General features: G+C 35.3%; 1 protein-coding gene across 1 annotated transcript; it reads left to right on the top strand.

The window, feature by feature from the left end:
• The first annotated feature begins 14,498 nt into the window (after positions 1–14,498).
• Positions 14,499–16,951, top strand: LOC109047757 (perlwapin-like). The gene is made up of 8 exons (XM_042756101.1): positions 14,499–14,526; positions 14,783–14,812; positions 15,130–15,159; positions 15,441–15,587; positions 15,928–16,077; positions 16,182–16,316; positions 16,415–16,555; positions 16,797–16,951. The coding sequence occupies exons 1-8, from the start codon at positions 14,499–14,501 to the stop codon at positions 16,832–16,834; spliced, it is 699 nt and encodes a 232-aa protein (XP_042612035.1). The 3' UTR covers positions 16,835–16,951.
• The last annotated feature ends 3,292 nt before the right edge of the window (positions 16,952–20,243 follow it).

Genomic DNA, 20,243 nt, shown 5'->3' with positions numbered 1-20,243 from the left:
CCATTGCGGTCAAATATTGAGATAAACTTTATAAAGTATCATCAATTTATATTAAATTAATATACTAAATTGGTATCTTCTGCGCGATACCCATTTTGTGACCATTACGGAGCCAATTCTTTTCAATCAGCTGGAATGATTCGGGACATTACGTGCTTTATTAATAAAATGCATTAAAACGTGTTTTAAAAAAACCAAACTCAATAAACATTTTAATAAAGCATTCTATTTACAGACAAGCAGTTGCGTTCATATTCTGGGCTCATATCTTCTTGTCTGTGAATAGACTGCTTTATTAATAATTTGTTTACTGAGTTTGGTTTTTAATGCATTAAGCCATGTACTTTCACGTTAAGCGTTTTAGAAACGTCCCAATGATTCATTTGTGAATTTGACTGGTCCAGAAGATTTAAACTTGCAGCAGCTGACATCTCGTGATTCAAATAAATCAGAAATAGTGAGTCAATATAAACAATAAACAACTGTGCATTATAATAATGAAGGCTTTGTTAAACTGCACAGCGGTTTTAGCTTTTTAAACAACATACTCCATCCTACACTAACTACGACAAATATTTCCTATCATGTCTATGAAAGACGATCGAACCAATCAGAGTAGGTATGGGGCGGGGGGGACACGTGCAGCCCCGCCCCAATGCAGCCCCGCCTCGATTCTGCAGGCTGCAGCCGAGTGTACTTGGATTTTTTGCGCATTGTGTGTGTGTGTGTTGTGTGCGTGTGCAAGAGATAGAGAGAGAGACAGGGTCACACAGTGGAATCTCGTGATCTGTGGCTTGTGTACTGCAAACACATACGAGCTTCATCACTGTGTCTGTCATGCGACTCTTCGAGCTTGAACTGATGGTAAAACTAAGGATATTATTAACTGTCTTTACATTTATTTTGAAAGATGAATCTCGTGATTATGGAAAGGGGCGTTTACAATTTCCGACGAGTGCTTGCAGTGTTCAGCCAATCACAATGCACTGGGTCAGTGGGCAAATCAGAGCAGAGTGCTGCGCTGTGTCAGAAGGAGGGACTTTGCAGAATATGATGTGTTTGAGAGAGGCGGGGCATAGAGGACCTACAATAATATACAGTATTAGAAAAATAACGTGTTTTTTGAAACACTAAAGCATGTCAGCATATTCTATAACTCCAAATACACAAAATAATGATCTTTAAAAAAAGGATCATATGACCCTTTAAATAATCAACATTCAAATTAAATTAAATTGGTTTTAATAAAGAGACATTAAGTACATTAAATAAAGTCACACAATCACACATTACAGTACATCTCTCTCTCTCTCTCTCTCTCTCTCTCTCTCTCCATCACATAAAAACCTCAAACTTTCAGATTTCCAAGATAGTTGTCATATTTTGTCTTTTGAGACCCATTTCAAAAGATTCTGTAAACTGTTTAGAAATAGTTAAACTTTCACCTTTATTGAGGTTATGGCATCATGTTTGATAAGTATAACTGTTCACATTATTTAAGTTTGCTCATTGTAAGCTACTATTCAAATACCTATTAGATTGTGTTTTATTAACGTCTACACCTACCCCAAACCAAAACCTACCCCTTACAATAATGTAAATACAAACAATTATCGTGTTGTGTAATGAGACAAAAATGACACCATTAATTAACATGTGCATGTCCAGTGACTGTAGCTGTATCCCTTCTTAACCATACCGCAGCAAAAACAAACTGCAAAAAACACAGTCACTGGTCATGATCTCATGGAGAAATTATGTACACCCGCAGAAAAGATTAACCCTGAGCAAAATAATAATAATAATAATAATTAATATAATAATGAATAATAATAATAATAAGCTAACAGACCCAGCATACAAATTAGATGACATCTGAAGATAAAGAGAGACGGTCATTAGTGAAAAGATTGTGTGTGATGATTTCTCAAATCTATCGATTGCAAAATCAATATTGGCAATATTGTTTCCCCTACAAAGTATTGATTTTAAAAAAAAGACTCACCACTGACCGTAACACAGAAGCTCCTCTGTAATGTCTTTATTTGATAAAGACTTGAGACTCGCAGTCTTGATGTTGATGCTGATGGTGAGATCTCCAGTTTGAATATGGAGATGTAGTCTGTTTGTAAATCTCACATCATCTTCTTTATATAATAGTGTCACTTTCTCTCTGATAGTTTTTATATGGAAGTGTTTTGAGGTCTAAACCTCCACTCGATCATCTCCCAGTATATTAGCAATGCGAATCTGTGACAGAATTTTCTTCACTCCATCAAAACTAAAAAAAGAAAATCTGAAAAACAAACAGAAACAGTTAAGGAAAATATGAGATTATGCACACACAAGGAATGTTTCTAGTAATAGAGCTTCCAGTGCACACATACAAGTAAATCTGTATAAAGACACAGGTTGCATCAAAGTAAACATATTTAAAGATTATGAACATATTTACAGTCTTGGAAAAAATGGTACAAAAGCTGTCACCGAGGTGGTAACCTTTCAAAAGGTACACTTTTGTACATTATTTACCCCTAAATGGTGCATATTTGTACCTAAAATATACATATTATTACCTTTTGAAAAGGTAAAACCACAGTGACAGCTTTTGTACCATTTTTCTGAGAGTGTATTATTAATAATATGAATAATTAGGACTGAGTTTACAAAGATAATGCTCTAAACAGTGAGAGTATTGCACTAAAAGAGACCTTAAGGCTTTCAGCTGTTTAAGAGAGAGATGGCCTGTGGGAAGAGTCTGTTCCTCTGCCTAAATGTTCTAATTGCGAAGAAAACAAAACAAAACAACAAGTAGTAAGCAAGAAGTAATAATATTTTGAGTTTTATTAGTGGAGTGCAGTTCTAATAATTGCGCGTCACAAGCTTTCAATACCACTGATCACAATATGAAGTATGAAGTGGCACCGCGTTCTTCCTCCAGAGGGCACTTGGAGGCTCAGAAATAAGAATTCTGTTGGGCCAAATTCAAATATGAGGATTTTTTATTTATTTATTTTTTTTTGCAATAACTGCTGAAGCTTATTTCACAGTACACAGTATTACCACGATATTGAAATAAGTTGCAAAAAGTCTTGTCATAACTTTTTTCTTACAACAAAAAGAATTGAACATTTAAATGCAATAAAACAATACAAAACATGTATAAAGTAAACAAACATTTCAAACAGATTAACACTTTACAATAAGGTCTCATATTAGTTAACCTTAGCTCGGGTTCATTAAATAATACAGTTAAACTTTCCTTTGATTAATAATGTGTAATTAAATGTTGAAAATAACTTTAAGATTACTCAGTGCTTTGGAAGAATTTTTCACTGGCAGTTTATTTTAACTAATGAATTAACTAATACTAAGCCTTGAAGTGTGACTGAACAATAAAGAATCAAAACATTTTCAAACAATATCTAGGTCATGCTGTAGTCAGATTAAAATGACATTACAGTTTTGATGCTCTTTCATGATCGTGTTAGATTACATGTGTTAGTGATCTGTATGTTCCTTTTTTAGCTTCCGACACTTGGGTTTTTTTTTTTTTTTTTGGAAATTCTGTACGGAAGATGGTGTACTAGCGCCCTCTACCATGATAATAATGTAAAAATATATTTAGACTTTTTGTAACTATAAGTCAGGTATATTTAAATTTCAATTTAAGTATAATTCTGAGAAGTACACAAAGCCCATTTCTGAGAAGTATATAAAAAGTAAACTAAAAGCATATTTCCTATTTTTTAGTTTTAAAATAATTATACTAATAGCACATAAACTTCTTTTTCATAAGGGTAAGTTTCATCAAACTGTGGACTCCTCTCTTTTCTAGAATTTTAAATACAGTTGCTCCTTTAAGCTTAAAGAAGATTAAGGAAAACAGTTTGACACTGTAGGATAATGAGCACATTCACACCCCTAAAGAGAGCAGCCCGGAAAAAGGAGAGTAGCTAGAGGAAAACAAAACTGGAGGTATTTCGTATTGTGTTTGGCTGAAAGTAACCTACACTATCCTACAGAAAAGCATTAAAAAAACTGCTAGATCTGATTACTTTTTTCTTTTAGAGAAAACAAAACATAACCCAAGGTATTTATTCAATACAGTGGTTAAATTAACAAAAAATAAAGCATCAACAAAGTACTCACATTTCCCAACAGCACAGCAGTAATGACTTTATGAACTACTTTACTTCTAAGATCAATACAATAATAAAATTGTAACCATGCAGCCATCAGTTACAGTATCGCATCAGACAGTGCATTATAGATTCCCTGAGGAACAGTTCCATTCATTCTCTACTATAGGAGAGGAAGAATTGTATAAAACTTGTTAAATCATTTAAAACTAACAACATGTATGTTAGACCCTATTCCATCTAAGCTCCTAAAAGAGGTGCTTCCCCAGAAGTCAAAGATCATCTTCTGACTAATCATCTTCTGACGAATGAGTAAGTTCGTCATTGTCATTAGGATATGGTCCCCAAAACCTTCAAACTGGCTGTTATTAAGCCTCTCATCAAAAAACCACAACTTCACCCCAAAGAACTAGTTAATTACAGACTGATTTTGAATCTCCCTTTTCTGTCCAAGATACTAGAAAAGGTAACATCCTCACAATTATATTCCTTCTTATTGAAATATGGTATCTGTGAGGATTTCCAGTCAGGATTTAGACTGTATCATAGTACTGAGACTGCTCTAATTAGAGTTACAAATGACCTGCTCTTATCATATGATCGTGGTTGCATCTCTCTATTAGTGCTGTTGGATCTTATCTGCATTCGACACTATTGACCACAACATTCTTTTGCATAGACTAGAAAACTTTGTTGGCATTAATGGAGGTGCATTAGCATGGTTTAAACCGTACTTATATGACCGCCATCAGTTCGTAGCAGTGAATGAAGAAGTATCATATCGATCACAAGTACAGTATGGAGTACCTCAAGTCTCAGTACTAGGGCCGTTACTCTTCACGCTTTACATGTTACATGTCAAACATCATATCAATTTTAAAATCTTGCTTATTACTAAGCCCTGATTGGTTTAGCACCTTCAGATTTGAATGAGCTCTTGTTACATTATAGTCCTCCACGTCCGCAGCATTCTCAAAACTCTGGCAATTTGATAATACCTAGAATATCAAAATCAACTGCGGGTGGCAGATCCTTTTCCTATTTAGCGCCTAAACTCTGGAATAACCTACCTAACATTGTTTGGGAGGCAGACACACTCTTGCAGTTTAAAATCTAGATTAAAGACCCATCTCTTTAACCTGGCTTACACATAACACACTAACACATTTCTAATACTCAACTTCGTTAGAGGATATATAGGCTGCATTAATTAGGTAAACTGGAACTGGGAACACTTCCCATAACACCAGATGTACTTGCTACATCATGAAGAATGGCATCTATGCTAATATTAGTTTCTCTCTTATTCCGAGGTCACCGTAGCCACCAGATCCAGTCAGTATCCAGACCAGATGGTGGATCAGCACCTAGAAAGGACCTCTACAGCCCTGAAAAGACAGCGGAGACCAGGACAACTAGATGAGCCCCAAATACAGATGCCCTGTAAAGACCTTGTCTCAGACGACCACCTGGACAAGACCACAGGAAAAAGATGATTCTTCTGCACAATCTGACTTGGCTGCAGCCTGGAATTGAACTGCTGGTTTCGTCTGGTCAGAGGAGAACTGGCCCCCCGACTGAGCCTGGTTTCTCCCAAAGTTTTTCTCCATTCTGTCACCGATGGAGTTTTGGTTCCTTGCCGCTGTCGCCTTTGGCTTGCTTAGTTGGGGACACTTCATTTACAGCGATATCATTGACTTGATTGCAAATGATTGCACAGATACTATTTAAACTGAACTGAACTGAATGATGACATCACTGAATTCAATGATGAACTGCCTTTAGCTGTCATTTTGCATTATTGACAAACTGTTTTTCCTTATTAATGTTGTTCAGTTGCTTTGACACAATCTTTTGTTTAAAGCACTATATAAATAAAGGTGACTTGACTTGACTTGACTTGACTCTGTAGTATTATTGTCTGTGTACATAATTAACTGCCCATCAAAAATGGGAATTGAACTTCCAGATCCCAGAATCCACTGAATTGACATTGAAGACTAAGTTGGATGATAATTGAACATCCAAAATTAAATGTATCTTAAAATATGTTTATCAGATGTTCTAGATCAAGCATGCAATCTTTAAATATATATTTTGCAGATGTACGTGTGCTATTTGGGATAATAAATTTAGAAAAAAAGAGATTCTAATAAGATACTTTTTTTGACAAATTTTAATGGTACTGTATTTGAAAAAGTAATGTGTAGTCTGTTAAATGCAATCTCCAAACAATGTTTATTAGCGTTGATTAATTTGTTAATGTTTATTAATTTGTACAGTGTTTTTAAAATCCCTATTTACTAAACTCACGTGCCATTTGCCTGAGACTCACTCCAAAGACATCACTGAAACAATCACAAGATGAAATCAAGGTTTTAATTAGTAAAGCTGAAATGAAGAGATTATGAAAAATAACATAGAAAAAAAAAAAAATAAAATAATGTGAGATAAAGGAATAAAAGAAAGACGTTTATACCAAGTCCAGGACATTTTGGGGTGATAGATTTATAGATATGACAGTAGAGGTCGAGAAGATTACTTTTGCACAAATTAGGGTAATTGTGACAAATGAGGACACCCAGAAACAGTAACATAAATAAAACATTCTAAAATGTATTGCACATGAAAGGAAGACTTCAGCTATCTCATCAATTAGGGGAATTATTATATCATTCTAAATTATATTAGCAAAACGGGTAAAGACAAACAAGATTATATGAGGAAATGATCACATGTTTATATTACTTTATCCCCTTATTAACAGTAGACCAGTAGGTGGAGTAAATGTACATTTTACGTTAGTTTCCCAAACCGCCAAAAACGAAGAGGCGTGCTTAGAACTGCTCTTTCAAAACAAAAGATTTTCAACATTTTTGAAGCATTACAAATCTTTTTTTTTTCTTAAAGTAATTCATATTTACATCTTCAAAACAGGCATTCAGAGGACCAGGAAGAACATAAATCGGTAAAGATGGGAGTTTACTGAAGATTACAGTGAGATCAAAAGTGATCCAGACTCCTTCAGAGTGAAACATGAAGATACTGAAGAAGCAATAGGTTGGTGTTTATTTCTGATAATTTAGTAATGATGTTGTGAAATTGAGCATCTCTCTCTCCAGTCCCGATATAGAGTTATAATTTTAGCCAGAGAGACAGTGAAGCTCCAGAATGAAAATCCTGAGTTAAGAGTTAAATATGAATTTCAGCTCGTCTGGTATAAAGAACACATTGACATATAAAATATGTGACAAAATAAATGTGCTGTTTGATTTGGAAATACTTATTTTCAATAAAATCAATCAAACGCATATTAACCCTCTGGGGTTCTTCATTTATGAGTCACACTCAGGACCTTCGGGTCAAAAATGACCCGGAGGGCGGGATTCAGGTATACTTTTTTTCAGTAAAATCAATCAAATGTATTTTTTGTTCAATAATATTTCTTCTTTCCCTTTTGGTGTTTTGAGATAATTTTATGATAATAATGAAATTTTATGCAATAATTATGATCAATTTTTTCCCATTGAATATAATAGAAAATTTATATATATATGTATTTTTTTTTTTTTTTTTATTAATGCTGTATTTTATTTTAAAGTACAGCCAAGGCCTATAGAAAACAATTTTTTAAATTAGATTGGTGCCATCTGGTGGACAAATTAAGCATTTTTATCATGCAATAGCACATTTTTACCACTATAGAGAATTTACAGCTCTGTAGAAAGGTTTGTGAATTCTAGTGATTTTTGCACATATTTGCCTATTTATTTCAGGTTGTGGATTTTAATATATAATCACAGATTCTCAAAGACTATTTTTGTCAAGTTTTTTTTTTTTTGTTTGGTTGGTTTAAATGGTAATTTCAAGTGCCAGTTTTACTTTATAATACAGTCAAACCTGAACATTGCACTAGAAAGAGAACAAATGGAAAGCATTTTGTTACCCATTGTTTTAATTCTAACTTAATAATAAAAAAATTAAATTATTTCAATCATAACATATTTTTATTATCCTTTTATTATAAACATTTCCATTAAAATTATTTTTTGCAATTCAGTGAACAGTAACTCTGCAAAATTGCCAACAGCAATTATGAACAAAAAACAAAAATAACAGCAAACGTATAATAATTTTCAAACAGTACATGTAAATGGAAAATAGAAAAATAAAAAAAGTGTTTTAAATATCATCATAACTAAATATTTACATATTATTATGTCCATATTATTTAAATTGAATGAACAGTAACTCTTATTCAAAATTGGCAACGGGCAATTATGAACAAAACTAAACTAACAGTTATCAAACTAAACTAATTATACTAAATATAAACTAAAAATTATCAAAACAGTAAATTATCAAACAGTAAATTAGAGAAATAAAAAAAATAATTCTAACTATATTTACATATTATTTACAAACTAATTATCACAGTTGTCACACATCACAATAGAGTGTCCCTTACAAATTGGAATGTGGCACTTTGAGCAAACGATGCCTGTTTTCAAATTGTGTGGTAAGCACTTTCTACATCTTCTTCTTTTGGCGGGGGAGGGACCAGCTTGGGAGGGACCAGATTGGGAGGGCTGTGGGCTGGGCTCAAAGTGGCAATATTTATACCCCAAGTTTTTGTTTTCATAAACAAATGCTGTGATTGTTTTTTTGTTTTCATAAACAAGTGCTGCAATACGCCTGAAGGTTACTAGGGAAGAATTCCATCCTTTGACCTTACTCTCTTTGTGCGTGTGTGTGTGTGTGTGTGTGTGTGTGTGTGTGTGTGTGTGTGTGTGTGCGCGCGTGTTCAAGAGAGAGAGAGACATAGTGTGTGACTTTTGAATTTTGGACCCAATGTCTCCCCTTTATTTTATTTATTGATTTTATTTCATATATTCTCATATTTCTCTGTTACAGGCTCACCAGTCTAGTATTTCCTTGTGTGTGTGTCAACAGATGCTGTGATTGGCTTCTTGATTTTATAAACAGGTGCTGCAATAGGCCTGGAGTTTACTAGGGAAGAATTCCATCCTTTGACCTTACTCTGTTTGTGCGTGTGTGCGTGCGTGCGCGTGCTTGTGTGTGTGTGTGTGTGTGTTTGAGTGTGTGTGTGTGTGTGTGTGTGTGTGTGTGTGTGTGTGTGTGTGTGTGTGTGTGTGTGTGTGTGTGTTCAAGAGAGACATGGTGTGTGACTTTTGCATCCCTTTATTTGATTCATTGATTTTATTTCACATATTCTCACATTTCTCTGTTACAGTTTCACCAGTCTCATATTTCCCTATGTGTGTGTGTGTGTGTGTGTGTGTGTGTGTGTGAGTGTGTCTATTTTGCAACCTTGATGGCTTACAGCCTCATGCTTTCATTGCTGTGCACTTTATTTCTTACATTGATGAATAATTGCATTTATTTCACACATTTCCCAAAATTAGCTTTTGCAATGACACACTTTCATTTGTGTGTGCGTGTGTTTTCTGTGTGTATAAGTGTGTGTGTGTGTGTGTGCATTTTTATTTGTCTGTTTTGCACTCTTGATGTTTTAGAGATTCACCCCTTCACTGCTGTGTGCTTTTTTTTTCTGCATCGTGGCTGATTTGTAGATTGTACACACAAAAAAACTCAGTATTTTCATATTTTTGCCAATTTCCCATTCATTTCCTATGGCGGGTCATTTTTGACCCGAAGACCCTGAGTGTGACTATTTTTTTTTACGACCACTTAGACTTTTCAAATCCTGTCCCCAATTTTTTTGGGTGTTCATATACCAAGTACCAATAAAGTCACCAAGTTTCGGACCATTCCGATGAAGCTACGATTTTTAAGATTTTTTTTTTTTTAAATTTCGGGTCATAAATGACCGAAGAACCCCAGAGGATATAATTCTGCCTTATAAAGTGATGATAATCCACATTATATCGCAAACAGAAGTTATTTCAAACACTTATTGCTGTCTGAAAGATAATTTACAGATAAGTGACTTTAAATGTCTAATGCTGATGTTAGCTGATCGTTATATGAAATGATCAGAAGCAGCGTTGACCCTCTTCAGCCTGATTTGGTATTCGATAGGCCAAAAACACTCTGGCTGTTGCCCCCAGTAAAAGCCCTGGAGTTTACAGTAGAAATGTGACTGAGCCTGGCACACACTAATGCCCACTATTGGCCTGAAATGCAGATAATCATCATTTTGTATAGCAACTGTAGCAAATGTCTTTTCCTTTCACATTTCTATCATGTGTACTTGATTTACTTAAAAATGACTTGAAAATTAACTTTGAATATTAATTTTAATTTTAGGCTTGATGGAAGAGAGTGAAGAGAGCAAAGAACTGAATGAAGCAGAGGAGAAACATCAAGTCAAAACTGAAGATGAATCTTTGAGTTGCTCACAGCACACAAGAGGCAAAAAATCTTTCAGCTGCCCTCAGTGTGGAAAGAGTTTCTTATGCAAGCAAGGTGTTATGTATCACATGAAAACTCATTCTGGAGAGAAACCGTACACATGTGACGAATGTGGGAAGAGTTTTAGACAAACACAAGCTCTTAAATTACACCAGAAAACACACAGCGGTGAGAAGGATCATGTGTGCTTTGATTGTGGGAAGGCTTTTGTTACTCTTGCCGTACTGAAACTGCATCAGAGAAATCCACACTGGAGAGAAAAACCTTACAGAGATTTAGTCAATCAGGACAACTAAAAAACACATGAGAGGATCCACACTGGAGAAAAACTATACACACATGATCAGTGTGGGAGGAGTTTTACACAAGCAACCGGTCTTAAAGTACATCTGCATTCTCATTCTGGAGAAAGACAATTAAGGCAGTACAAGATTGGATGTAGTGGATATTTTTAACTGCCGTATTTTTGTGTTTGCTTGGTTTTTATTTTGTGTTTATGTAACTGTTGTATTATTGCAACTCAGTTTTTGCCATGAAGACAGCATTAGATGCTAACATGGCAGTAAAAAATAAATAACTGTATATATATACATAATTTAATCAAAGTAAATGCTTGCACACTGCACAGTTTTTTCGGGTGTCCCAGACGAAAGATTGGCATCGTGAAACAGTCATGGCGATTTCTGTGACCGTGGCTCCTAATCGGTGCTCTGAAGTCAGTGATGGAGGTTTAAAGACGGCCGTTGTCACGGTCTTGTGTCTAATGTTAGCCTATAATACAGCATGATCATCGCACAGTGTGTTGCTGGTATGGTCCACGTTCACTGACCAGCAAATAAACATGTGGCATGAAATCAACGCAACATGGTGCTGAAACATAAAACTTCTTACCTCAAGCTCTAATCCCTTCTTCTTTCGCTGCTTCCACATTTTTGAGATGGTCCTCACTGCAGAACACAAGATCCAGGGGGCGTGGTTGGATCCAGATCCAACTCCTCCCACCTTACATATACCTAAACCTATCCGTCTCCACCCCCTGATCCCTAAACCCACCCACTGCCACCTTTAAACCTACCAATCTCCACCCCCTAGATGGGGATCCAACCACGCCCCCTGGATCTTGTGTTCTGCAGTGAGGGGCTACTGACATTTTTCAGCACACAAAGAAAAATACAGCTGCTAAAGTGTGATTTATCATGCTCTTTTTGTGTACCACTAGCGCATGCTGATGACATTTTATTCTTCTATAGTAACATGCGTCATATTGTACGGATCAGTAGCGGTGTGTTCCAAACTGGATATATCGCCCTCCGAAGGCCACTTCGGAGTGAAAACAAAAATGGCCACCATATTGAAGGGTTGTTCCAAACTGAAGTGCTCAAAACTGGCCACTTCAAAGGGCCCTTCGGAGTGAAGGATTTTTTAAGGGTACAACTGATGGACACTTTGGGCTCCCATGATCCTTTGCGCAGATTCTTTGCATGATGATGCTGCTGCTTCTGTGTGGGCATGTGATGATAACGCAGAAGGGCACTTCAAGAAACAATTGTTTGGTCCCCTACACTCTTCAACACTTTGAATCTCTCACTCCGGAGGGTAAACCCTTTGAAGGGATTAGGGCATAGGGATGAGCCCTTCCGAATGGAACGCAGGGTAGGTGTTCTCATCGTACAGTCTACACACGTCGTAGATCCATGTTGTATAATGTGACATGCAGAGTGGACTTATAAGATTGATAAAATTGTGCAGTGTGTTTTGGGCTTTACAGTACCTTATCCTTCTGTTTAAACTCATAAAAATACAAAAAGGTACAAAGAGAAATGCTTTTATACGGGGTGTCAAATTCAGTTCCTGGAGGGCCACCTGGAGCGTTTTGCTCCGACCCTAATTAGACACACCTAAACCAGCTAATTGAGGTCTTCAGAATTTCCAGAAACATCAAGGCAGTTGAACTGGTTGGTGCTAGACTCTGGACACTGGCCATTTAGATGTTTAGATATCAGCATTTACCACCAAAAACAAACACCACAAACAAAAAAAAAAAAAAAAAAAAAAACAAAACATAAAAATCAAAAAATCAAAATCAGATTTTTTTTTTTAACAATCTCTTTCTCACAAAAGAAAACACCAGAGTTTTATCACTGACTGATTTCTGCATTGTGAATTCTTTTATCATAAACTACAAACTGCAGATATGATGTTAGAGATTAATTTTGCCTCATAGACAGCTTCACTGGTTATAATGGAAGTTATTGCATAATTTGCGCTGGACTAACATCATAAACTGACATGTTTGTCTGTAGTCAGAATATGACGTGCCATTTCTCCAAACATACTATGTAGAAGTAATAGTGCTTTTCACACACACATATATGATGTCAGGTGTGTTCAGGTGTTCGTTATTAATATTTCAAACATTAAATATATATATATACACACACACATATATGATGTCAGGTGTGTTCAGGTGTTCGTTTTATTTAAAAAGTTTTCCCCAAACTTTGGAATTAGGGATTTCTTGATGTACCACTGAAGTATAGTTGAAACATTAATGTTGTTTCAATATTTACTTGGTACATCAGATGGCAACACACTTTTATTTTGACTTCTCAGTTGTATTTTCAGGGTTTCAGCAAAATATATATATATATCATTTTTTTTTTCTGAACAATATTAGTTGATTCTTGTTAATTTCAATGTTAAGTCAACGGTGCTGTAGAATGAACGTCACAGCCGGAGCATTTTGAGCCAATTAACTTTCAGCAGGAACAGAATAGAGATTGTATAGTCAAAAATAAAGCATTTTTAATTTTAAATTCACTTCCCCCACCCCAGGAGTTGCACCACTGGAACCAACCATGTTTACGTGAATATGTGGCAAACAGGAATTTCAACATTTCTAGGAATTTTGACCTTCTAGCACATAAAGAAATTGTGAAGTTATTTTATCAGGAAAATACCTTATACTTAGAAACAGGGCTGGAGAAGGGGCCTATTTTCAATCCATGACCTGCCTCCACAAGACCAACTTGTTTCAACAGGATTATATGCAGATAAATAACAAATAACATACTGGATTTTTTTTTAGAAAACCTTCTACAGTCAAACTTTTCAATAGGCACAATAGAAAAAACACTGCACATACAAATTAAATCAGCAAAAGCTATATGGATTAAACTATATGCTCATCTATATAAAGTGTCATAAACACCACTGTTAAAACCTTGATATTGACCAAAAGTAAATGTAGCCTACTGAATTGATTCCAGAAGTCCACTCCGCCAAACCCGTAATCAAAAGCTGCATTCACGACGTGTCGTAGTCATTGAGATTTCAAGATGACAACACGTGACGTTCTGCTTGGAGCTGTTCACATCCTTGGACTCAGATTCGGACCTATCATACTATAAATGCCTAAACATATCAACTAATAAATCTGGGGTGGCCAGGTACAAGCTGTAGCTCTCAGAAAAACTCAAGTTCACAATAACGAGTTCCAGGGCAGGTTTAGGGTGCCAGGGGCCCCTGGGTTTGAGGTTAGGTTTGGGTCCTACCTATACACTACAAATGCCCTCAATTAGAACATCATTATGGAGTAAACAAACTACATAAAAATTAAAATATGCTTTGAGGTTTTAGTACAATTAATATGCAACATGTTTAGCCTAGTCAAAGTTTAGTTGTGATAGTTTAATAAAATAAACAGCATATGTTCTCTCAGTCGAGAGATCAAACCCCTAAAATAACCCTGATTACAAAAAAGCCAGAGATGGGTTATTATAAAAAACAAAAATACAAAAAAATAAATAAATAAACAATTGGAAAAAATTCGCATTTGGGAGCTGTTAGCCCCGACTGGCCCATTTAACTTTTGTGTGTGCAGTAAAATGCGGCTAATAAATTTTGACCGGCACATAACTGAAAAAATCAAACAAACATAAAAAGGTTAAAGCGGGGCCCATGGGCTTCAGCCCAGTCATGCCCAAAGGTAAATCTGGAAGGCCATGACAAGTTTTACAGGTTGGTATCTAGTAATCACGGTAATTACGATATGTCGTGAACACACCTGAACAAGTTAATCTGGGTCTTCAAGGTGAGTTTCAGAGGTGGAGTTGCATCTGACCGCTTTAAAACCCTCCTGACCATCCGATTCAGCACGTTTTCCAGTCGATCGTCGAGATGATGACAGCTCGGGTGTGCTGCTCGTTGATTGCTGTTTTGTTGTGTCTCTTTGTATACTTGAGCACAGACGGACGCCAAAGAATATGTCACAGGTGAGATTTTTTAAAATTTTAATATGTAAACCCAACTAAACTAAGATTTTGAGAACCGTTCAAGGACTATATGTGGGCTTTGGAGTGGCTAAGGTGCTCTATAGTGTAGAAGATTTTTAAAGTATGAATTAATCATGTACAATAAATGTGAATATAGCTATAAGTTATTCTACTATTAAAATGTATTCGCCTGTGTAAGAATGTATAGGGGCCTGCATGAGAATGGAATGTGCAGACAAATTTGTATGGTAAAGCTGCACATCTTGTTTTGACATTAGACAAATTATGTGATGGGGCCTCTTCCATTTACTTTTCAGGAAGCAGACTAGAGGCACTGCCAAAAAAAGGTAAGCAATAACATATGTATGAAATATAATTGAATACTCTTTGAGGAAAACTGTATAAACATTCTCTGTAGAGTCTCTCGACCTCATTGTCTTTAATGAAGTCTCTTCTGGCATCAAAACCTCAAGACTTTGATTGCTGTTAACTTTCACAAATAACTGCACAGAACCGCCAGCAGCACACTGAATTATACTTGAAATTTTGAAGAGATTTGAGAATTTTTTTTCTATATATATTTTTTTTTTATTCAATGATAATTTTTCTGTTATGTTTTGTATATCAGCAAAGCCAGGAGTATGTCCTATATTCAATCTTGATGGAACAGTGTTAAAACCATGTTTGAAGTTGTGTTTCCTTGACCGTAACTGTCCGGATGATGAGAAATGCTGCAGCAATGGATGTGGACGACAGTGTATGCCTCCATATAAAGGTATTTATATAGTGTTATATTAATGTGAATAAAATTAGTTCATATTTTTAAATGGAGTGAGGCGCTGATCTGCTTTCTCTATCATGTGTTTGTATAACAGAAAAGCCAGGAGTGTGTCCAAAAATATATCCTGAAGATGACATGTTAGGAGATTGTGCTGAGTTGTGTTCCCAAGACGGTCATTCATATTATGATGAGAAATGCTGCAGCAATGGATGTGGATATAAGTGTATGCCTCCATAAAAAATAATTCAAAAATAATATAATGTGAATTAAATTAGTTCATATTTTTAAATGGAGTGAGGCGCTGATCTGCTTTCTCTATCATGTGTTTGTATAACAGAAAAGCCAGGAGTGTGTCCAAAAATATATCCTGAAGATGACATGTTAGGAGATTGTGCTGAGTTGTGTTCCCAAGACGGTCAATGTCCGGATGATGAGAAATGCTGCAGCAATGGATGTGGACAACGGTGTATGCCTCCATATAAAGGTATTCATATTGCTATAATGGTGTGAATTAAATTTTTTTTTATATTTTTAAATGCAATGAAACATTTAGTGATCTGCTTTCTCTATCGTGTGTTTGTATAACAGAAAAGCCAGGAGTGTGTCCAAAAATCCAAATATTAGGGGTGTGTGAGGAGTTGTGTTCCCAAGACGGTGACTGTCTGAATGATGAAGAATGCTGCAGCAATGGATGTGGACATCAGTGTATGGCTCCATCTAAAGGTACATTATACTAATGAATTGGTCAGTTTTTCCCCATTACAGTGATTGAGTCATTCAGCACTCGGTGATCTGCTTTCTCTCATGTGTTTGTATAACAGTTAAACCAGGAGTGTGTCCAAGGAAAGCACTTGGAATAGGATTGTGTCATGTGCTTGAGTGTGTCGACGACATTGACTGTCCGAACGATGAGAAGTGTTGCAGCACTAAATGTGGACGTGAATGTACACCTCCATTTAAAGGTATTTGTTCTACTGATGCTTGGGTCTCCAACATACACCGTTTTTGAGTTATATCATTTTCAATTGCAAAGTAACTGAATTTGGCCCATAATACCATTTCAAACGTATGGCTTTTTAGAATGATTGATACTTTGAAATACTCTAAAAGTAAAAAAAACTTATTTATTGATTGATTTAATTAATTCAAGTTTGAATTCAAAACAAACTAAATGAAAACAAACCAGACTATGTTTCCATGCAGTGAGGTCTGGTCTATGTCTCAAACCAAATGTGTGCTGATAACTCTTCCCATGATGATCCGTATCCTGCCAGACAGAAGTGTTGCCCAACCACCTGTGCATAAAGCTAACTATGCCAGTTTAGCCATTGGGGAAAAAAGTATTTATTCATTTTTTTTTTTTTTCTCATTGCTGTTCTTGATCTTTTAAATTTATTCAATCTTTTAGCTTAGTGAAACGTGTGTCTATTGAATGTTGCTGGGATGAAATACAAATACCAGAAATTAAACCAAGATTGCAGGGTAACCCTAATGTGAGGTTTATTAAACACTGGTTTAATAGCATAGTCAATATGCCTCTAAATACTACAGATTTGATTATTATTATTATTTTTAATTAATATAGTACTTGATACTTTTGACTCATTTTCTTCAAATATGATTTTAAAGATTAAAATGTCAAGTTTATCATTTTTATAAAACTGTTTTAAGCAAGTAGTAGGCACCTGACAAAAAAGGTAATAGATAAACCCTGCACCCTCTGACTAAAAGCAGACTGAAGCACCAGCAAACACACACACACACACACACACACACACACTTCCTTCCTCCTCCTCCCATTTGATTGCCTCATGAACACTGTTTAAAATGTCTTTATCAAAATCAGATTAAATCATTGTATTTGGAAATTACTTGGTGGTTTATATTTTTGACGGACAGTCAGTGAGGTTTGTATGGAGCCTCTAAGGGACCTGGTGGTGGAAAAATAATTGTTATATATGCGTAAAACGTTCACGCTCAACTAAAACCAGAGAATTGTCTTCTGAGAACTGGTGAACAAATCGTGTAATTGTGTAAGTGTGTGACAAAAGATTATCAGTTGTGTTCCCCCCCAAGCTGCTGTTCCAACCAAGTAAAATTAATTAGTTTAGCCCAAGCTGAGGAATAATAAAATGCATTTGATCAGATACAACTGCAGTCACAAATTATGAGATGCATTATTTGAATGCTTGGCCAAAGAGGTGTGTTTTTAATCTAGATTTAAACAGAGGAAGTGTGTCTGAACCCCGAACATTATCAGGAAGGCTATTCCAGAGTTTGGGAGCCAAACAAAGAAAAAGCTCTACCTCCTTTAGTGGACTTTGCTATAGGTACTATCCAAAGTCCAGCGTTTTGTGACCTTAGGGAGCGTGATGGGTTGTAGCGTGGTAAAAGACTAGTTAGGTATGCATGAGCTTAACCATTAAGGGTCTTATAAGTAAGTAATAATATGTTGTAACTGATATGGAACTTAATAGGTAGCCAGTGCAGAGACTGTAAAATTGGGTTTATATGATAATATTATTTTTTTTTGTCCTGGTAAGGACTCTAGCCGTTGCATTTTGGACTACCTGTAGCTAGTTTTGTAATCTATCTATGAGTATGTTGTGATCTATGGTGTCGAACGCAGCACTAAGATCAAGTAAAACTAGCAATGAGATGCAGCAATAGTCCCACACAAGAAGCAAGTCATTTGTAATTTTAACAAGTGCAGTTTCTGTGCTATGATGGGGCCTGAAACCAGACTGAAATGACACGATGATCGTCGTTTTTATGGCAAACAAGAAAAAGCAACAACACAATTTATTTTTATAGACAAAGTATTGTGATTATTGCAACAGAATTCACAATGAGTGAATTCACAAAAATGATTGACTTTATATTTTGAATATATTTAGGAGTAAAATAATTCTTCACCTGACGTTTGACCTTTTTTTTAGGGATCTGTCATTTATAACTGACGTTGACCCATTAGGGTAAATTATTTTTGGCAAATTGTCTGAAACTTCACACACAATCAAATGCTATTTCCCTTTCTGAAAAGAAGTTAAAAGGTCTTGCTGTTTAAAAAAAAACAAAAAAAACATTAAAAATCTTTATGAACATTACATTTTTTTTTTTTCTTGTGCTGCTATATTTGATTTGGAACTCGTGTGTGAAAATGTCAAAAACTTGACACATATTCGGATGCAATTTTACTGACTGAAAACCATATCTTAGTGTTTCAAAAGCATTAAAACAACTTTAACATTGTGTTTCATCTTGGAATTTCAGATCAATTATCGTAGCACAAGTGAAAGTCAACGAGACTCTTTGTTTCAGTGTACCTCACACAACCCACACATAAGTAGATGCTGACTTGTGCAGTCATCATTGGAGTATTGCTGCCTGTCAATATAGTAATAGATATTGCCATCTTTCCTGACCTCTGGTTGTTGTATGGATAACATCTTTCAAACTGGCAAACAATAATTTACCCTGACTTTCACAACAACCTATTATTCATAACTGCCCTCACCTTCATTACTTCTATCCTCCTTGGTCCTCAACAACTTGTTTTATTACTACAACCTGATTTTCTGATACACTCATATCACTACCATCAATACTTTCTGAAATAAGTACAGATTTGTCTCTCCATCTTCCTAAAATCATACAAAAACAAACCTAAAACACATGCATAAAGTCTATTATACTGCCTGTCAATGCTGGTCAATAGTGCCAGCTACACAAAATATGCATGACATAATAGGATTTTGTCAGTTATGCATGAGGATCAGATTTGTTGATCTCTGAGTTGTTGTTTTTATAAAAGTGCATTAAAAATGAAAATAAATAAATAAAAAAACCTTTAGAAAACACATTTGGATGTACAATTATATTTTTTATAACTTGAATTTATATGTATTTTCTAGTCTAAAATGAGCTCACTATGGTCCTTGAGAGCATGTGAGCTAACATGCTCGAATTTTACTGGTTGAAGGGGATGGCATTTGACATCACTAAAATGACATTTTGGAGGTTGATCATTTATTTTGTTTTTAAACGCAATTTTCTTAGTGTCATTTATAAATGACTATACCATAGCGAAGCAGTCGGCAAGTAACTTTGGCATCAGGACCAATTATTTGCCACTAGATGGCGCCCCAGAACATCATATATATACATATATATATATATATATATATATATATACTATATATATATATATATATATATATATATATATATATATATATATATACACACACACCATACATATCACATACATACATACATATATATATAGGGGGGTGGGGGTTTTAACACTGGATAAACTTAACTTGATAAGTACATTCATTCACCAACTTGCAACACAGAGCGCCTTGCTAATACACACATATGTGGGAGATGCGGAATGGATAAAATGAGTCAAAAAATAAAAGAGGACTTGAATAAGCCCATTAATGGCATGTTTGAGTCATGCTCTTAACAAACTTGGTTTTATTTCCTCTTTCCATATTGTGAATAATAAATGTCTATCATTTTAAAGCATAATTTATTGTAATAATTATTTGACGTAGCCTACTTTTACAAAGAATTATTCCTTGGCATCCTCACATACTAAACTGCATTTTTTTTTTTATTTTTTTTTTTATTGTTTTGCATGCT

The sequence above is a fragment of the Cyprinus carpio genome, unplaced genomic scaffold (genome assembly GCF_018340385.1).
Source record: "Cyprinus carpio isolate SPL01 unplaced genomic scaffold, ASM1834038v1 S000006795, whole genome shotgun sequence".
In the NCBI taxonomy this organism is placed as follows: Eukaryota; Metazoa; Chordata; class Actinopteri; order Cypriniformes; family Cyprinidae; genus Cyprinus; species Cyprinus carpio.
This window is presented reverse-complemented; position numbering and strand designations above follow the sequence as displayed.

Excerpts from the sequence above, each read along its gene's own strand:
- LOC109047757 (XM_042756101.1), top strand. The coding sequence starts at position 14,499 with ATGGGCTTCAGCCCAGTCATGCCCAAAG. Across the intron at positions 14,813-15,129 it reads CGCCAAAGAATATGTCACAG|GAAGCAGACTAGAGGCACTG; the intron begins GTGAGATTTTTT and ends TTTACTTTTCAG. Across the intron at positions 16,078-16,181 it reads GTGTATGCCTCCATATAAAG|AAAAGCCAGGAGTGTGTCCA; the intron begins GTATTCATATTG and ends TTTGTATAACAG.